This window comes from Anguilla rostrata, chromosome 3 (genome assembly GCF_018555375.3).
Source record: "Anguilla rostrata isolate EN2019 chromosome 3, ASM1855537v3, whole genome shotgun sequence".
NCBI classification, from domain to species: Eukaryota; Metazoa; Chordata; class Actinopteri; order Anguilliformes; family Anguillidae; genus Anguilla; species Anguilla rostrata.
This window is the reverse complement of record NC_057935.1, coordinates 27,946,846-27,966,888: the sequence shown is the minus strand read 5'-3', so window position 1 is coordinate 27,966,888 and position 20,043 is coordinate 27,946,846. Positions and strand designations below refer to the sequence as shown.

Here is a 20,043-nt window from a genome sequence, read left to right as displayed (position 1 = left end):
TCTTCCTGGAAAGGTATATACTGTCAGCAAAGCTGGGTTATAATGACCTTGGCACTAGCGCAGAAATGTGCCTTCTCAATACTACCTGCATCACGGAAAATAGAAAAGGGGGAAGTCATCTCTGGCAGCTTGGCTTAAATAATATCCATGTCTCTGGGTAATTAGAGGTCAGAATAACAATACGTCTGACATCTTCTAACTACTACGAAGATCAATGTTGACAACATTCTATAATGTGTCAATGACTGAACATCTGTGATCAGAGTGGCAATGTGTGATGTATGCTTTTCCTGATTAGCTGTTCACAGACATTAAGAGAATGCATTGCATGTTTCTACTGACTAGCTGTTCTCGAAGAGTGACAATGTGCATTTTACATATTTCCAGAGTGACTGTTCTCAAATATTAGCAGTGTGTGTTATGTGTTCTCCTGAGTGACCGTTCTCAGAGATTAGCTGTGTGTGTTACGTGTTTCACTGAGTGACTGTTCGCAGAGATTAGCAGTGTGTGTTATGTGTTTTACTGAGTGACTGTTCTCAGAGATTAGCTGTGTGTGTTGTTCTCCTGAGTGACTGTTCTCAGAGATTATCAGTGTGTGTTATGTGTTTCACTGAGTGACTGTTCTCAGAGATTAGCAGTGTGTGTTATGTGTTTCACTGAGTGACTGTTCTCAGAGAGTAGCAGTGTGTGTTATGTGTTTTACTGAGTGACCGTTCTCAGAGATTAGCTGTGTGTGTTATATGTGCTTTACTGAGTGACTATTCTCAGAGATTAGCAGTGTGTGTTATATGTTTAACTGAGTGACTGTTCTCAGAGATTAGCTGTGTGTGTTGTGTTTTACTGAGTGGCTGTTCTCAGAGATTAGCAGTGTGTTATGTGTTTAACTGAGTGACTGTTCTCAGAGATTGCCTGTGTGTGTTAAGTGTTTTACTGAGTGACTGTTCTCAGAGATTAGCTGTGTGTGTTATGTGTTTTACTGAGTGAATGTTCTCAGAGAGTAGCAGTGTGTGTTATGTGTTTTACTGAGTGACCGTTCTCAGAGATTAGCTGTGTGTGTTACGTGTTTTACTGAGTGGCTGTTCTCAGAGATTAGCAGTGAGTGTTATGTGTTTAACTGAGTGACTGTTCTCAGAGATTAGCAGTGTGTGTTGTGTTTTACTGAGTGACTGTTCTCAGAGATTAGCTGTGTGTGTTATGTGTTTAACTGAGTGACTGTTCACAGAGATTAGCAGTGGTTGTTTTAAGTATATGAAAATGTGTGCAACTTTTTTATTTCTGTTAGTTTAGTGGGATCACAGGCTCTCCGGATCAACTCTCCGGAATCAACTGAGTCACCATGCAGAAGTAAGCACTGCTGTGAGGATTTCTCTAGTGCAGTGGTCTCCAACCCTGGTCCTGGAGAGCTACAGGGTCTGCTGGTTTTCATAGTGACTCTGCACTTCATGAATCAATTAGAGCAGTTGATTACACAGTTAACTCAACTCACCTGGTGTCTTGGGTCTCAATTGAGTGCTGATTTTATGGTGAAAACAAAAACTAGCAGACCCTGTAGCTATCCAGGACCAGGGTTGGAGACCACTGCTGGAGACCACTGCTCTAGTGCTTACACAGGGGTTTATGGGATAACAGCAGCATGGCATTCTTCTACAGCAGGGGTGTCAACCTCCAGTCTGAGAAAACTGCAGCGTCTGCAGGTATTTGTGGTTTCCTTTCAATCAGCAGCCAATTAAGGCATTGAGAACAAGGTGTGTGGACTCTTTAGTCAATTGATGACTTAAATTACTCACTCTGAAACACACCAAAAACCAGCAGACACTGAGGCCTTCCCGGTCTGGAGTTTGATACCCTTGCCCGACAGAAGCAACCTGACAAAAGTCAACAACCCTCTGGGTCACACATTGGCAAATGCAACTGAAACTAATCAAGTGCGGCATGTCATCTTCTATCTCAGGACTTCGAAATCTGAAGTGCACATTTAACCTATCAAGCTAGATGCGCAGGGTACATTTCTCAGTAGTTAAAACTGATGACCGAGGTTTCAAGCCATAAAAATAAAAAGAGAAAGACTGGAAGCAGGAGAACCTGAATACTTGCACAATTCAACCTGCACAGAGGTGCAGAAACAGTTGCCACATTGCTCACAGGTTGGTAATGATGCAAGGTCTTCTGGGTGTGTCATCAGCACAAACCCCTAAACCAACACTCTACATTTGAAAAGCCCATCATTTATTAAAACATAGTGATACGAAAAAATTTGATCTTTCAATTTTATGGTTTTACACATTGGAACTTAATTAACCCTCATCTGGTTCTCACCAAATTCTAAAAGTAAATCTAGCATCATGTCACTGGTAACACACATATTATACTTATGTCATTATGCATTCAAACAAAAATGTGTGGGAAAAGTTCATCCTTATTGTTTCATTTAAGAAAGTAATTAGAACCAGGTGCTGCTAAAAAAGTGCATATGTTTAAGGGTTTTCCTAGCTCAAAACCAGACAAAGGTGGTATCTCAACCAAAATCGTGCAGGGGTTAAACCCTAGCCCCAATTCCTAGAGCAAATGCATTGTCTTGAGACTCATTTGATTTATATAGTGGCCAGTTTGCAGATCCCATTTCACCCCAGCTTTACAGAAGTTAAAATCCTTTGCCTTCACAAGAGAGCAAGAATTGTGACCCCAATTAGGCAAATAAGGGTAGGGACATGGTAGTTAAACCACAGCCACAATTCCTAGAGCGAATACTTTCTCTGAAACACATCTGATTTATATTCTAGACATTTTGAGGAACCCATTCCATTCCACCCCATTTTTACTGAGATATTTGGTTTAGCAGGAGAAAACTATTTGAGTGGAGGTATTGCTTTAAATGCAAATGACACCAAGTTTGGCTGTCCATGTAATAATTATGCCCAAGCAAAAATTTGTATGATAACACAGCAATGTGAAACTCACCTAAACAAGACACTTAGGAAAATCAGTCACCTTAACCCCATTTCTTTAATGTCTGTGTTTTTTGTAATTTGATTTGGAATTTACCACAGTCTATAGGCACATTTGTGAATTACATAATTCTTTCTTTAGTTAGTTAAACAATGTTGGTTCAAAGTGTCATTTAACAATTTACTACTCCTGTTTCATTCTACAGCAGCTAAAATAAAACATTTATATGTTTGTAGTAAGAATTAATACCACAGGTTGTGCTGTGCCTTGTGGAACAAATGTGCAATTTATTCTTTGTCATTATTTATTCAACCAAAAATAAGCCAAAATGCAGAAGCCAAGTGCAAAAAAGTAAGTGCTTTCATACCAATTAAGGTAATTAGAACCAGGTGCTGCTAATAAAGTTCACACAATTAGTTGATCATCAGAAAGTGCTACCACCTTTATTTACAAGCAGACACTCTGAGGACAAAATATGTCAGTGACTGAGATTATCTGAGAGAAGCAATTGTTGCTCATCAGTCTGGGAAGGGTTATAAAGCCATTCCCAATCAATATGAAGCCCAACCATCACGAGTGAGAAAGATCATTTAAAAATGGAGAACATTCAAGACAGTCTACCCAGGAGCGGGTGTCCAACCAAATTCACTCCAAGATCAGACCATATGATGCTCCAAGGAAATGCAATGATTCTAAAAGCTACCTCCAGGGATCTACAGGCCTGTCAACATAATAAATGTTACAGTTCATGACTGTTAGGAAAAGACTAAATATGTATGGCCTTCATGGAGGGGTAAACAGAAGAAACCCCCTTTTCTCCATTGCAGCATGGCTTAGGTTTGCAAAATTGCACCTGAATGAACCACGAGACTTCTGGAACACACCAAAGTGGAGTTGTTTTGCCGTAATGCACAATACCATATCTGGTTAAAAAAAAAAAAAACACCACATATCACCACAAGAACCTCATGCAAACTGTCAAGCATGGTGGTGGAGGGTGATGATTTGGGGCTGCTTTGCAGCCAACAAACCTGGACAACTGACAATCATTGAGATCACCATGTATTCCTCTCTATACCAGCGTATTCTCAAGGCAACTTTGAGACAATCTGTCCAACAGCTAAAGCTTGGCCGAGAAAAACATGCAGCAGAACAATGATCCTAAGCACATTAGCAAATCTACAAGTGGCTGAAATGGCTGAAAAATAAAATCAGGTTTTTGGAATAGCCAAAGTCAAAATCCAGACCTCAACCCCATTGAGATGTTGCAGTGGGACTTTCAGAGTGCCGTGCATAAACAAATGTCCTTAAACATCAACGAGCTGGAGCAGTTTTGTAAGGACGTGTGGGCAAGAATTCCTCTTATACAATGGAAGAGACTGATAAACTCATACAGAAAATGATTAGGCTACTTCAGGTTACTGTTGCCAACGGGGGGTCTACAAGCTAAAGAATGATGGGGTGCACTTTTTCACAAAAGGCTTCTGCATGCTGGATTATCTTTGGTTGAATTAATACTGACAAAGTAAAATCTGCTATGTGTTATTTGTTACAAGACTAGATTTAGCTACTGTTAGGATATGGTAAAGACAAGGCTAGATGACGGTTAGTTATGCCCTAATACCCAAAACATAGAATTGATTATCTTTCACATCACTGTTAATAAAGTGAATAATAATAATAATAATAATAATAATAATAATAATAATAATAATGTTGTCATTGTCAGTAGTTGCAGTATTCAACATGAAGTACAATTTTAATGTGCATGCCCATACTTGAGAATTAATGTTTTGTAAATGTTTGTAAAAGCTGAATGGGCAAGACTAACGGGTTAAAAATGTTTACATTTTTTAGGAATCAGTAAATACAAATATCACCATTGTATAAGAAGAAGAAGAAGAAAGAAGTTGCAATTAAATATCTGCACTTGATTGTTGTTCATTTTTTATAAAGAGAAAATTAGGTATTTAGAAAAGTAGGCTATAGCTTTCTCACTGGTTTTATTTTTGAAGGTAGTCGCTCTGGATACTGCAATAAGAGAGTCTGAATATATTGGGTATCATACAGCAAAAAGGTTTAGGGAGATGGATTTTGTGTAAGGTGCATTGTGAACGGGTACTGATGCAGCTAGAATCTCGATAACCAAGAATCTCAGCGGCTAGAAAATAATCATATGGTTTTCTTTTAGTTTGTGTTTTTTTCTGACAAACAAGTCAACCAGCATTAGGCTACTAATTCTAACCAGATTATTGATGGTAGGTTATTGAATTGTTTACATTTGGTGAATTAATATTAAGATTGTAGAGACTGCCTAAAATGCACATACTACCTGACTGAGACAACAGCAATTTTGTAATTGATTAATTTATTGTAAGAAACTGAAACAACTATTAACTTACATTGACATTGTATAAACGGTAGACCTACTAATGGTTCATATGTTAGTAGATAATCTGTATGCCTAAATAAAATTAATGTTAAAACTTGGCATTAGCAAGGTAGCTACAGTAGCCTAGTTAAAAGAGTAAAACAGTAAACTAACTATTAGTTGGGGTTTGGGTTACTTACAACAATAAGTTTAGGCAGGTGAATTTCATGATTAGTGACAACAACAAAAAAAATGGTGACATTGTCAGACATACTGTTTTTTACCCCATTATTACCCCCTGAAGTGAGAATTTATCTTTTGAATGTTTGTAGAGAAGTAGCCAATTCTTCCTCGACTCAGTGCACACACTAATGTTGCTAGAAAATGTTGTTCGCTAGCTAAGTAGCTAAATTCAATGTTATGGGTGGCAAGTCGAAACTGCTAGCAGCTAGCTGGTTAACTGTAGTTACCGTTTAACTATAGTTAATGTCACCGGTTAGCAAGTTGTTGTTCAGTATTTTTAGTGTTAACAGCACAGTAGGTTGCTAGCTAGTGCATTATTGTAATGAAACATCTCAAGAATAGCTAAGTAGCTACTAGTTAAGCAAGAGACTAGTTAACCAGTCAGCTAATATTAATGGTTTCATTGATGCCATATGTCATTGCTGGCTACCTAGCTGCACTTCAATAACGTTAGTTTAATTTTTCATTTAACTGAATTCAGCAGAAGTCAGCAAGCTAGCTAGCCATGCAGCTGGTTTAATGAAGCTATGTAGCCAAGTAGCCAGCCAACTGTATGAATGAAACAAATGTCGGCGATGTAGCTGGTTACACCATATTTTGTTTAAAAAGTAACAGTAGCGATTACAAATTCAATCCAAGGCTTTATGGCCTACTGTACCTTGTAATCATGTCGCTATCTGACTCATGAAACAATATTATGTGAGGTTTGCATGTGAAATGGCAGAGAATGCATTTAAATGAAATATAAATGAGCTTCCCACAAAGATTATACAGCTGTAAAAAGAACATTTGAGATTTTTTTGCAATTATTAGTTAGCAAGCAAGCTAGCTTCCATGCAAAACCAAGATGGCAACCACAAAGTTTTGCCTGTGAGTGTCTTGCAATTGGCTACTTTGATCTAACAACTTTAACAACTAACTAAGGGGCGACATAGCTCAGGAGGTAAGACCGATTGTCTGGCAGTCGGAGGATTGCCGGTTCAAACCCCGCCCTGGGCATGTCGAAGTGTCCTTGAGCAAGACACCTAACCCCTAACTGCTCTGGCGAATGAGAGGCATCAATTGTAAAGCGCTTTGGATAAAAGCGCTATATAAATGCAGTCCATTTACCATTTACCAACTTTGATCAGATGTTGTACCTGGCAGATGCAGCTAAAATTCCAATGGGGAGAATTATTGCATTTTGATGATGTAATTGGCAGTAAAAAATCAGGAGAAAACCAAAATAACCCAAGTTTAATGGCTTTATTGTGTGGACGTGTTAATGTATTTGTGAATTATGTGTACTACAGATGTTAATGTTCTTAAGGGCTGAAAGTCTGTGGTCATTGTGGTTATTTCTGTAGGGAGCTCTGAAAAGCACCAAACTCTTGGTGCTGTATAGGTAGGCTATTTGGCATGCCAGCAGACCAAGCTGTAACCTGTAGCAGCATTAGCTTTCTATCTCCCTTTCAGTATGCAAGGTATATGCAAGAAAATTTACATCAGGGTTAATGTTCAAAGATAATGTCAGGTCAAGTCAGGTACCAGTAGTCACGATGACAAAAATATCAGTATTATTTTAGTCTATCAGATACTCAACTCAGGGGGGTATTTCAGAAGCAGGATTACTGAGCGAGCTGGAAATTTTCACTGAGTAAATCCTAGAACACCTGGTCCATGTTCCAGATTTGGGAGGGTTCCAGGTTTTATTCAAGGCAGTTATTCCACTAACTCAATAATCCTGCTTTGTGAAATACCCCACAGGTTCCAGCCTGGTTAAATACAAAAAGTAAACAATGAAGGGTCGTTTTCACATGGAGTGCCAAGAAGTTTCTTAAAACTTTCAAGGCATACATTTTTTAATTAACTTGCTAAAATATGTCAAATCAGTTTTATGTTAGACTAAACCTATGGAAAATAACGCAAGTTAGCTAAATGGAGCTACATAAATAGCTGCGTTCGTTTTTGTTCGTTTGATATCTGTAAACAGTTCAAACACACCATATACTGACTGGAACATATGATCAAGAAAGACTAGTATGACAGCAATGATTTATCATCGAAAGGATGTTGCTAACTTAGACCTAATGCACACTCAGTTGCAAGTTCTGTAGTCCAACTAATTTGGCTAGCTAGACGTTATTTCCACGGTGTCAGTGGTAATCCGTATGCGAAGGAAGTCAACACAGATATCTGTACCTGGCAAAATTGTCATTAACGTTAGCTAGCTAACGTAAGAGAGAAGTTCTCACAGGCGATAGTCTAGTCTAAAACCGTTATTCGAGCTAACGTTGGGTAGTCTATACACTTAGATCTCCACAGAGCCATCTAGCTAGCACTGTAAACATGCATACCTGCCAAGACTATCTGATTCGTTAGGGAACAAATAAGCTACAGCAGCCGATAGGAACGATAGGAACCAGCTAATTCATATCTGTTTAAATGGAAACAAGCAGCACTGCAAACAAAAAAACAGGAAGGAACTAGCCAGTAAGATTCCAGTAACGCAGTCACCGCTGAGGTTAGCTAAAAAAAACTGCTAGCCTACGTTCAGGTTTCGTCACCGTACCTTTAATTAATCTAACGTTAACGTTAGCACATTAACGTTGTCAACAATTTTTCAAAATTACAGCTTACTAGTTAGTTAGCTAATTAACAACACTGACTGTTAGACTAACGGAGCTGGCTAGTTACACAGCTAACTAGTTAGCTGTTCTGGTTTTGTTTTTTTAAGTACTGTCAATTTTGAATTAAGTTGCTCTACGTTACTCAGCCAGCTAACGTTAGACTAGATAAGCTAGCTAACTGGCAACCAAAATAGCTAATTTAGCTAGCTAATGTTAGTTAAGCTAGGATAGACTGCTAAGCAACTTTCTCATTTTGTACTTACACATCGATAGTCGTCAGAATCAGAGTTAAAGGATGTGCAGCGACTGCTACCATTACTGGGTTGACCAATGTCTTTATTTTCCATTGTAATGTAAATCACGGTTTAATGTCAGTGTTTTGATAGTTACACAAATTCATCATGTGGAGTAGCTACCTACTAGCTAACGGTCTACGATGAGTTCCTACAGTGCGCGCCGAGGGACATATGGAAGGAATACTACACACAAAAACGCAATAAAGGCACATCTCTCCATCTCTCCAAATGCCGAAATGTTGAGTAGCTGTTTCCAGGAGACTGCTCGGATCATGGACATGTTTAAGTTTCATAGTCCCCACCAACTATATCTTTTAAAATGTATCTTTATTAGGGGACCGAATACGAAATGCTGAAACCTTATTGTTTTTGTAGGAGTTACTTGGAGTCCAAGCATGAAGTGCTGGAACCCTATTGTTTTTGTAGGAGTTATTTGGAGTCCAAGCATGAAGTGCTGGAAAACATATTGTATTTGTAAGAATTACTATAATATCTTCTGATGTTTTGCTCATTTCTGGCAAGTGTGTCTGATAACTTTTTCCGAAACTTTGTACAGTGGTCAAAGGTTGTGTGCATTACAGAAGGAGCGAATGTGGTGCCAATTGGACAAGTGGTCACGCTATAGAGTTCAATTGAAAATACAGACTTTGAAAAGGCATAATTCCTGACACGTTTGGCCTAGAGACATGAAACCAATCAGAAATCTGATCCATTCTCTGGATCAGAAAGTCAATGTCTCTCCTCACAACAAACAACTATGCTGCTTTGAATGAAAGGTGTGTCAGCTAGATTTTCCACCATTTTGAATAAATTAAAAAACATTTTAAAGGCATCTCCTGGAAAGTTTGACCAATTGCATTACACTCGACATGCCACATCTACTCTCTATAATATTAAAAAGCTATATAAACAAAGTTGCTTTCTGTGTGGAATTAGTATGTTCTCCTATGTCCCCGTGGGTTTCATCTAGGTATTTTTAAAATATGTCTTGTGGTTACTCAGTTTCCCTTTATCTAATGTTACATTATGTGTGCTGCTTTTCCTTAATAGTAAGAAATTTGACTGGTTTCAAATAAATATTTAATATTAATCAATGACTGGACATTTTTGGAATGTCTGGTGAATGTCTCACTACCTCAAAAATACTTCAGATAAATTGCACAGGCTGACAACAGGAAATTGTGTGCCAAACACTGCACATGGACAGTCCCCCTGAAAACATGAAAGAAATTTTACAACCCACGTCATGCTTACTTGAATAATTAACCCTGATTATCAAGGTGTGAATAAAGGCAGGTTTATGCAGAATAACATAGAAGAAATAGTTTGAAAAATCAAGATTTTGCAAACTGCAAGTTTGAAAGTTTCCTGAACTGCTCATGTTTATCCTCTGCTGAGTTGGATGCAGCAGTGATGCGGCCATGGTGTTAGTTGTGCAGAACAAATGCACTATATGACCAAAAGCATCCGGACACCCCTTAGTCTAGGGCTGTTCTTCATGGTTTGGGCTAGGTCCCTTAGTTCCAGTGAAGGAAAATCTTAATGCTACAACATACAATCACATTCCTGAAGATTCTGTGCTTCCCCAACAGTTTGGGGAAGGCCCTTTTTTGTTTCAGCATGGTAATACCCCCAGGTACACAGCGAGGTCCATATAGAAACGGTTTTGTTGAGAACGGTGTGGAAGAAGTTGACCGAGCTGCAGAGAGCCCTGACTTCAACCCCATCCAACACCTTTGGAATCAGTTTGACAGCCAACTGCGAGCCAGGCCTAATCGCCCAATCATTGCCCAACCTCAGTAATGCTCTTCTGGCTGAATGGAAACAAATCCCTGCTGCAATGCTCCAACATTAAGTATAAAGACTTCCCAGATGAGTGGAGTTTGTTATAGCTGCAAAGGGTGGACCAACTCCATATTAATGCCGATAATTTTGGATGAGATGTTGAATGTCAGGTGTCCACACACCTTTGGCCATGTAGTGTAGCTCTCCATGTTTTCATTTCTGAAAAGAACATACCAGGCAAAGTAGAAGCAGGGGTTGAAACAACATGTTTTGAACAAGCATGCAATGCATTATTGGCCTAAGGAGCAGCCTCCGAAAATGTGACATTGCATCTGCAAATGATCCATCCATCCATTATCTACACCCACTTATCCTGGGCAGGGTCACGGGGGGTGCTGGAGCCTATCCCAACAAGCATTGAGCAAGAGACAGGAATACACCCTGGACAGGCCACCAATCTATCGCAGGGCACACACTCATACCTAGGGTAGGTAACCAGAGTAGCCATACGTCAGAGACAGGGAAAACATGCAGACACGTGAAGCCGAGATTCAAACCCACAACCTTCTTGCTGTGATGTGACAGTGCTACCCACTGCATCACCGTGCCACCCATATAGTATGCATTTTCGTATTTAGTATGCATACACTTTTTAGTTATATATGAATACATATGTACATATATATATGTATATATGTGCAATCATTGTAGTGTACTGCAGTAGGTCTGTGATTAGTTTTAGAAATGTCTCAGTAATCTGTGACCCTGAGCCATCACTGCCCTCCCTCTGTGTGATATGACCTAGTTTACTGTACTGTATAAGAAAGTTGGGATCTCACACTTCCAGTTTGTCAGCATTTACAACATACCGGTCCAATGTTTCTAACAAAATGCAATTCATATGATAACATTTTATAATTTATTTTAATTATTGATAGTTTGATAGGTTCATTAAACTCATTTTTATGTTACCAAGATACCGCCCTCTATATCAGTTTACACCATCATCTGCTTAGACTACATGTTTATTCTCATGTGTTTGTGTTGTTTGTCGCACCCAGGCCCAAAGCTGTCCAGAGGCATGCTGCTGGTTAGTGGAACTAGCTGTGGGTATTGGATGTTTCCACTGGTGCTCCAGCTACAGCTGTGAGATCAGGGCATTCCTGGTCCATTCTGACTAATAGAGATGGAATGGTGATCTGGCATTTGTTGCTTGACTGTTATTAACAAAATGGTTGGAGCAACAACACACCCATAATAGGAATATCTGAAATTCCCTTACAAAGGCTTTAGCTAAAGAGTGAGGAATTAGCTGCAGCATAGAGTATCATTTCCAAACTTACTTTCCTAGCCATACAGCAGCAACCCCCATAAACTGCATCTCTCAGACTAACATATGAATCCTATTCGAATATGGCCACATGGGAAAAACAAAAGTGGAATTAAGGTGCGGTTTCAATAAGTGCATAAGCTGTTCAAATGGAAAATTTCATTTTAATGGCACCCAGAGAATATCATTGATCTGAAAGTCTAACCCACAGTACTGTGGTTCATTCTCAAGATTATTGTATGAGGCAAGATTACCTCAACTTGCTGGATTGTGGTATGACTACATTCTTTCAATAGAGTGATCATGTCTGTGGAAGTTAAGAAGGCATGGAATTCAAAACATCTCCAAAATAAATTCTCAGATCACCTTTGTCCTTGATTTCAATGCACATTTGTGAATTCAAATCTGTTGCAGATCAATTTTACCTAAAAATCTAACTAAACACTCCTTCACCACTCTCTGCCTATACTTCCTGGTCACTTCTCTGTTCTGGCCCCCGGTGCTGGAATGAGCTTCTCACTCTTGTCAGGACAACAGAAATTCTACCCATCTTCCAAGGCAGACTGAATACGCACCTCTTCAGACTGCATCATTCTCCCCTGACCCTCTATAACAGTGGTGTCGTTGCCATGGAGGGCCGTGTGTATGCAGGTTTTCATTCCAGCCTCAGATCTTGATTATATAATTAGTTAAATTATTTGCTGAATTAGGGATGCAGGTTTGTGCACAATGGTGACCCAACGTCTATGGTGACCCGCATTGTCTAAATAAAAATTTTCTTATATTCTGTGCTTCAATGCAGTTAAACGCATATGGCTGAATGAGTAATTGGACTCAATTAAGGCAGCATTAATTGGTTGGAATGAAAACCTGCATCCACACGGCCCTCCATGGCAACGAGTTTGACACCACTGCTCTATAACAGGGGTGCTCAATCTTATCCAGAAAGGGCCGGTGTGGGTGCAGGATTTTGTTCCAACTGGGCATTTACACACCTGATTCTACTCATCATGGTGCTTAGCAAAAGATTCCAAGGGGCTGATTAGTAGAATCAAGTGTGTTACTGCTTGATTGGAACAAAGGCCTGCACACACACCGGCCCTTTCTGGATAAGATTGAGGACCCCTGTTCTATGATGATTATCTTTTTAGACTTCCTCTCAGGATATTGTAAGTATAGATACGTAAAGGTTTGCTGTATTGCGGTATCTACTTTTGTTAGCAATACCAATCGGTGGTTTGTTCAGTTAACCACACATTGATTATAGATCCTTCTGTGCCTTTGTGATATTGCTCTTTGGTATTCCTGACAAACTGAAGTTCTCCACTTAAGTGGCTCTGGATAAGAGTGTGATATAATTGATTGCAATATAAATGTAATAAAATTAGCATTGAGTGGAATATACATGCTTAACAAAGTAAAACACAATATTGAAAATGTATAAATAGTTTATTTTTTGTACAATAGTTTAATACTAGAAACCATGTAAACCCTTGTGTAATTTATACCATATTAATAACATCCATAAAATCTCATGGAACCCATCATTACTCAATACATTGAAATGACAGAATTATCAGAAGATTCCAGTTCATAGATTTTTTTCAGGACATTCAAATCATTGGTATAATAACACCACTGTAACCTCATTTGATGTACATCAGTCAGTATGCAGCGGTAGCCCTTGTACAGAGGCTGAGTCCAGTCCAGCATCATTAAAAAAAGCATATGCATGTATGTGTGTATTACATACATATGTGCAATATTACTCAACCGGAAAGGTTCAACTCTGAAAACACAATAGTGGTAGACAATTGTTTAAATAAATTCTTGTGGTACACACACACAATGTGGCAGCAAAACAATCATAATACAACCAGTAAAAAATAGTGCAAATGGGGATACTTAACTTTAAGGTGACAACAATGCATAAAGCAAAATTGAACAGGCTACATTTCTTTTTTAGATTAATACAGCTCAATCTGTAATCCCCAATAGATATACACCACTTCCGTTCAACTCGAACTTCCTTAGGTGCGTAAAGTTCGACTCCCATCAGGGAAATTTTCTTAGCTGGTGAATAGAGGGAAAGCCTTAATACCCCCATCCTCCGATACCGATTTCTTGCTTGTATCTGTTGGTGAGGGTGTTCGCCTTTCCTGTCAGCTTGGACAGAACCGTGTGCAGTCCGCTAAGGTGGAAGCGAAAGAGTTTCTCCAGGTCTTCCTCTTTCTCTTCGGAGTCGATTCTGGAACTCTCCAGGGCGCCGACGCCATGTTTGTCCTTCCTCCTTTCTTCGGCCTGCCGGACCCCCCATTCGATGTCGGTCCTTATGGACTTTAACAGGACGTAGTAGCTGTACATATCCCCATCGGAGAAGTAGGTGGTTGGCCCGTTGCTGGTTGCCCGGATGTCGTTAACCGCCTTTTCCTCGTCCAGAGGCACATCTCTTATAAGGCTGGGAACCATTACAGTCTGGTCCATATTATTAACCGCGCCGATGAAGCGGTTCATGGCATTGAAGAGGGAATTCTTCTGACGGTAGGAATCACAACTCTGCATCATTTTGACGAATGCAATCGAAACGTTCAGCTCTCAAACTTAATGAAAAGTGCTGGAAACAACGAATCAACTGCAGTGTCACGTCCAATAGTTTGCAGAAAAAACAAGTAACCTTTTTCTGTGCGTTCCAAGAAAAAAGTTACTAAAGTCGTTGTAGTTGACTTCAAAGTAATGAAGCTTGTCGCTGTGCAGAACTCGTTACTGGGCTATTCAGTTCTCCTTTTCAAGTTATGTCCATGCAACGGGCCAACCACTTGAGCGTACGTTTCTTCTTAATGTTGCAAAGGTAAGAGAGCAAACTACCTATGACTTCAAGTTCCCACGTCCTCCCTTATAAAGCAGGTGGTTTAATGAGGAAGGGCGTTCCCAGAACCTGTCCATCGACGTTTTTCCCTCCCCCCTTAGCTCTCAGTCTCAAATCAGGTCCAACCAGATTCCAGTTATCTGAAATAAAAAAACAAGTCGATTTAGTATGTTTCTCGGGTACGGTAGTGTTTCCAAGCACCCAACGAGGCAGTCAGCATGCAAAAGAATGGAGATAACTTACGCAACACTGGTCGCCGAATAGCATTAGGGGTGTGGCCGATCAGTGTTGTAATGGTGTGAAATTAAGCTTAATACATACGTTGAAAAGGCATGTCGAAACACTACCAAAGAAACCAGTTACCTAAACCATACGTCCACAAGAAGAGACAAATGTAACTAAGCTTTATGCAGGAATTTCGAAAACGGTATGATTGCAAATGAATTGTACATAGCATTTAATTTAGCTACCGGCGTTCGCTCGGGCACTTATCAAGTTAGCTTTAGCCTATCCACTGTGCCACATGACTTTGGTTAGCTTGCTTGCTAGCTAGCTAAATATCTTACAGTTTCGGGTAGACGCTGAATGGATTTCTCGTATCCCCAACGAACTCCACCTTTTTCCTTGTTATCAGCAACTTCGTCAAGCCAAGTATACGACACAGACTCTCGCAGAGCGAAGGGTTGCTGAATATTCATGAAGAAAGGCATCAGCCCATGGCCGTACCTCCGGTTTAAGCCAATGAAATTTGTTCACCGATTTCTCAGGGAGTCAGGCACAGGCGGTTTCCGTACGACTGGCCGAACTAGACGAGCTTGAAAGACCAGGGTTAAAGCATTTCCGCCAAGTTAATAGGGGGAAACTGAGTCGGATTCGGACCCTATTTTGTGCTGAATCGACTGAAATCGACAAATGAAAACATAAATAAGTTCGATGTATTATTTCAAGTAGGCATTATATTTTACTTAACCTAAGCATGATGACACTGACAGAGCAAAGCAGTTCGCGGTGCACTGCGGTACATTTAACATAAGATAATCAAATTCGAGTAGAGCCCTAGCCTATAACCTATAACACAATGTTTTACATGCATCGAAACATTTTTTTAAAGCATAGGCCTATTGAGTAGGCTACCTTGTACTTTAGTTTTATTGAATTTGGTTAACGTTCAATAAAATACCAGTAGGCCTACATCTTAATTATAGCGAGGCTGCCTGGTGTAGGCTGTTCCATTCTTTCTGCTTGAACCAAAACATGTACAAAAATACACAACACAGTAGTTGCTAGCCGTGACACGCTTTCAGAAGTAGGCTACTTCAATTGCCTTGGAAGAAATTGTGTGGAACAAAGACCATGGGTAGGCTAATGTAGATGTCTAGTAGTGATGATGTGTACAGATAGTGCCACAACTTGGGACTCGGGTCATTAACAATGTAGGTAGGGCGGCCTTAAGACTAAATATTAAAGGTCTTGATTTGGTAGGTGGTGGTGGAAAAAAGTGATGCCATGTTAGTAGCGCTGTGAACTTTAGGCCCAATACATGCTTTGTGTGGTGTAAAAAAATTTCAGATGTGTGTTTGTCTGTAGGCCTACTTATAAACAACCAATAAGATTTTAGGAGCTCCTTTTCACTGCTGCAATAAAGCATTATGATTACAGCCAATGTCATCAGCATTGGACATTTAGGCCAGGGGTGTGCAACTCTGGTCCTGGAGGGGCAGTCTGAGCGCTGGTTTTTGTTCCAACCAGTTACCTTAGTTTTAGTTTTCTGACAGCTCTGAACTACGCTGGTTCAATCCTGTATTTCAGAGTGGTAAAATCTTGAGGTTTTTAAAATCTTTACACTTGAAGAATAAGGCTGTAGCTGTTGCTTATACACATATCAAGATATGATTGAGCTGATTAAATAAATAAGAGAAGTCACAATCCTAAAACTGGCCCCTGTGCACCCCTGATTTAGGCCTGAAGTTTTTTTCTTTTACCTTGCCTTTTGGGGCCTCTGCCAGTTAAGTCTTTTATATGACATAGTGGTGGCATGGGAGCAGGATGCCCATAGCCTAAAACAAATTAATGAAAAAAACCCAAATTGGCTTAATTTGCAAAATAACTTTATTAGGCTATGCCTATCATAAGACCTAATTAGTGTGAGAATAAGAATGGTGTGGAGTGCATGATACAGGTCATTGAAGGTTTGACCACATTTTAAGATTGGCATAAATAAATGGTATCCTCTACCTTACAATACAGTGTATAATTAAGGCTGGGTGTTTGTCATGGGAAATATTGGCTGAAGTTGTGGGGCAGTCACAGCCAAGTTGTTGAAAATTTCAGAAAACTGAAAAGAATTGAAGAAATCTGAGTTAAAACAAACATTAGTTATTAAATTATTAATAGATCTCATGTGCAGCAGTGGGGAAACAATAAAAATAACATGCACAACTGTAGCAATAGTAACAACTGCTTGATGTTTCAAAAAACTCAACAGGCAGTAACCTGCTCCTAGGAACAAATAGCCTACAAGTGAAATGCATGGATAAGTTGGTGCACTTAATTGCTTAATTAGGTCCATAACAGAAAGAAGAGCATGATATTTTGCATTTAACAGAATGTTGTTTGAAATATAGCATGCTCAAATTGCATTACTGAAATGAAACACGGTTACTGTTTGTTTGGGCCTTGGAAAATTATGTGAACTTAAGCTTTCTGGTTACCATGAAATATAATAGTGGGGACACAAACGAACATGATTTTAAAGGTTGTTTAAAAAAAAAAAAAAAAAATTAATTGCAGATATTTCCCCAGGTGCACACACTCCTTCAAGGACTTCAGCTAGTTTGCCTGGACTAGCCTTTTGGAGACTGCCGATTCCGGTGCTGCTAACGCTGTTTGCATAGGTGTGGTTGAGACCACCCTACTCCTTACAAAAAACTGATGTTACACATAAGGGTGTCACCACTTTTTCCAAACATCTTCCAAACAGTCTATTTTACAAACATTTAGTTTTTACTTTTAACATTTACATTTACACTTATATTTTACATCTACGTATAATTTTTCAGTCTTACTTTAATGCATAACATTACTCTTTGAGAAGCGATTACAATGTTTTAGATGAATTTTTCTCAAAATATTTAAAAAAGTGAAATTTGAAAATTGTAGTGCATGTTTTTTACACTTGGCAATGCCAAATACGCAAAATTGTGAAGGGTTACGCAGTGTACAACTTTTACAAACAGCACCCCATAACAAAAGAAATCTTTGCGGCTTGTTTCCATTGTGATCCTTCCTGGGGGGACAAGAAGCAGGAATTGACATAAAAATGGTTTAAAGACACCTGAGAAACAACTATGATCCTAAAACATAACAAATATTAGATTAAAAGTGCAGTGTAGAATGGACTGGCATCATGATGTACCATACCGCCATCATTTCAAAAAACAATTTGAATTTGCCTGAATTTTGAATTGTTTTTATGGTTTGGGGGAATTTATTCCACAAGTAAGCAGCAGAGAAAGTCCTTTTATCCATGTTACTACTGCATCTAAACAGAACAACATCGGTGGAGCTGCCTTTTGTGAAATTCAAATATCTAATACATACTCGGTCAAAATAGTCCCCGAGTTATGCTGGGACCCGCCCACTATCCTATGTACTTTGCATAAATTAATTCGATTCATTCTGTCTTCCACTTTAAGCCATTGCACGACGTTAAAGTATGAAAGGCCCAGAGGAGTGAGAGCAGGCAAATTCAAGCATATCCTAACAATCTTGTTTTGTGATGTCTGCAGTTTTTTGGAACTCTATCAAACCGTGAAACATGCATAATCAAAGAAGCTTTGGATTATTACAAAGCCCCCCAAGGCACCGTGGGCGAAAAAAAAAAATTCAACGTGGAAATCCATAGTCTTGGTTTTGTAAGTTCAGTTGGCTATTGAGCCCCCTAGACACCCTATGTGATAATAAATAAATAAATAAATAAAAATTAAATGTGGAAATCCGTACACTTGGTTTTGCAATCTATACGATCAGTTTTGGAAATCCGTGCGTTCGGTTTGCCAGTCCATACGCTTGGTTTGGCAATCTGGACACTCAATTTTTAAATACCTGTGTTCGGTTTGCTGCCAGCCCGTACACTCAGTTTTGCAATCTGTGCGCACGGTTTTTGAGTGAGTTCATATTGCTATATAAAATCCATTTGTAAACAAAGGGTTCATTGCAAGAAAGTCAGACATGGAAGAATCATAGCTACAATACACACTCTAGGAAACGGCATAATTATTAAAGCTATATGGACAAGAACCCATGGTAGCCTATCGAATATTGGCACGGTTATGCTGTGATGTTAGGCACGACTCGAAACGGGGAACTCTGGCAAACCAGTTAGACGTACCAATGTTCATGAGAGGATATACCACGGGGTTGAGTGCCATATCGCTTTTATGAAACGGTGTCTATATCTTATAATAATTCACGAAAGAAATACAACACAACAACTTTAAAAATTATGTTTTAATAGATTACACGATGTGTCCTGCTTAATTCATTAAGTTACTAAGCAACGACAGTTTCTTGTTTGGACACAACTAATTTAACTGACTAGACACAAACTGCGTTAGCTGTTTAGCTATTTAATCAACACGTTCTCATCCCAACTCGTCAAATCGTAGGCATGGATTGCAAAACCAAATGTAGACTACGAATTACAAAACCGAGGGTATGGACTTCAACGTTGAGACGTTTTTTTTTTTTTTTTTTTTTACATAGGGCGTCAAATCGTGAGCACGGATTAGCCTACAAAAGTATTCGAGTTACAAAACCGAGATTGGGAATTTTCACGTTTAGATATTTTTCCCCCATATTATGCTTTTATCGGCTGCATAAATAAGCGCACTGGCAAGTGTGAACCTGCAGACTCTTCTCAAAAACGGGTCCTGTGATTTATTTTTTAACAAAACCTTTTGTGCCATTTTCCCCCTGTTAAATCGTCAATATAGCTTTGGTCCTCGTTAGCCTACTCAAATCATGGCCCACGAGATCCAACAATGGCTGGTTTTGCAACCTCCCGTTAACGGGAGTCAGGTGTGAATACATTTGGCCAATCAGTAGCACTAATTGTGCAGTTAATGACCTGGGGGAAAGAAAACCCGGGCCTGATTTGGAATCAAGGTCTAGATTTGAGTATCCACTGAGACATTTACTGAATTTGAATCCTGTGGAATTATTTAGGCCTAGTTTAATTCTGGACCCAAACATTTTAGTATTCCCGATATGGAGTGACAACTTGTCACCGAGCCGGTCTCTAACTTTATGTAGCCTACAGTAGCCTAGTTCAGCATGTAGCCTATCTTTATGTTAATAAAGCAGGGCCGTATCGTCGACATAGTCGATAATGACGGACTGTCAATATGCAGTCATTTTCTTAACAAGATTATAATTCTAGTTAGCTGTCTCCCTGGTTTACAGATTCTTATCTATCACGTATTTTTTTCCTCCGTATACACAAACGTGGGAAGGAATTTATAGTCAAGCACAGCCACTAGCTTACTACCGACATTTGTACAGGAACACGTGTGATTTTGAACACATTGACACTGGAG

General features: G+C 39.3%; 2 protein-coding genes across 4 annotated transcripts in view; both read right to left on the bottom strand.

Annotated features, from left to right (window-relative positions):
* Window positions 1-12,207, bottom strand: part of si:dkey-100n23.5 — a 124,426-nt gene extending 112,219 nt beyond the window's left edge. Inside the window, exons 1-2 of one of the 3 annotated variants that reach the window (XM_064327119.1) lie at window positions 12,156-12,207; window positions 10,433-10,469 (exon numbers count right to left, since the gene is read on the bottom strand). In XM_064327119.1, coding sequence (XP_064183189.1) covers window positions 10,433-10,459 — 27 coding nt within the window. In that variant the 5' untranslated portion in view covers window positions 10,460-10,469; window positions 12,156-12,207. Of the gene's footprint in view, window positions 1-8,432; window positions 8,614-10,432; window positions 10,470-12,155 lie in introns of those variants that run through there. The other 2 variants (XM_064327118.1, XM_064327117.1) reach the window with 2 other exon arrangements.
* An 803-nt stretch (window positions 12,208-13,010) lies between these two features.
* mid1ip1b (MID1 interacting protein 1b) lies at window positions 13,011-15,156 on the bottom strand. The gene is made up of 2 exons (XM_064327120.1): window positions 15,013-15,156; window positions 13,011-14,586 (listed from the first exon to the last, which is right to left on the bottom strand). Exon 2 carries the CDS (start codon window positions 14,143-14,145, stop codon window positions 13,675-13,677), a length of 471 nt encoding a protein of 156 aa, XP_064183190.1. The 5' UTR covers window positions 14,146-14,586; window positions 15,013-15,156; the 3' UTR covers window positions 13,011-13,674.
* Window positions 15,157-20,043: the final 4,887 nt, after the last annotated feature.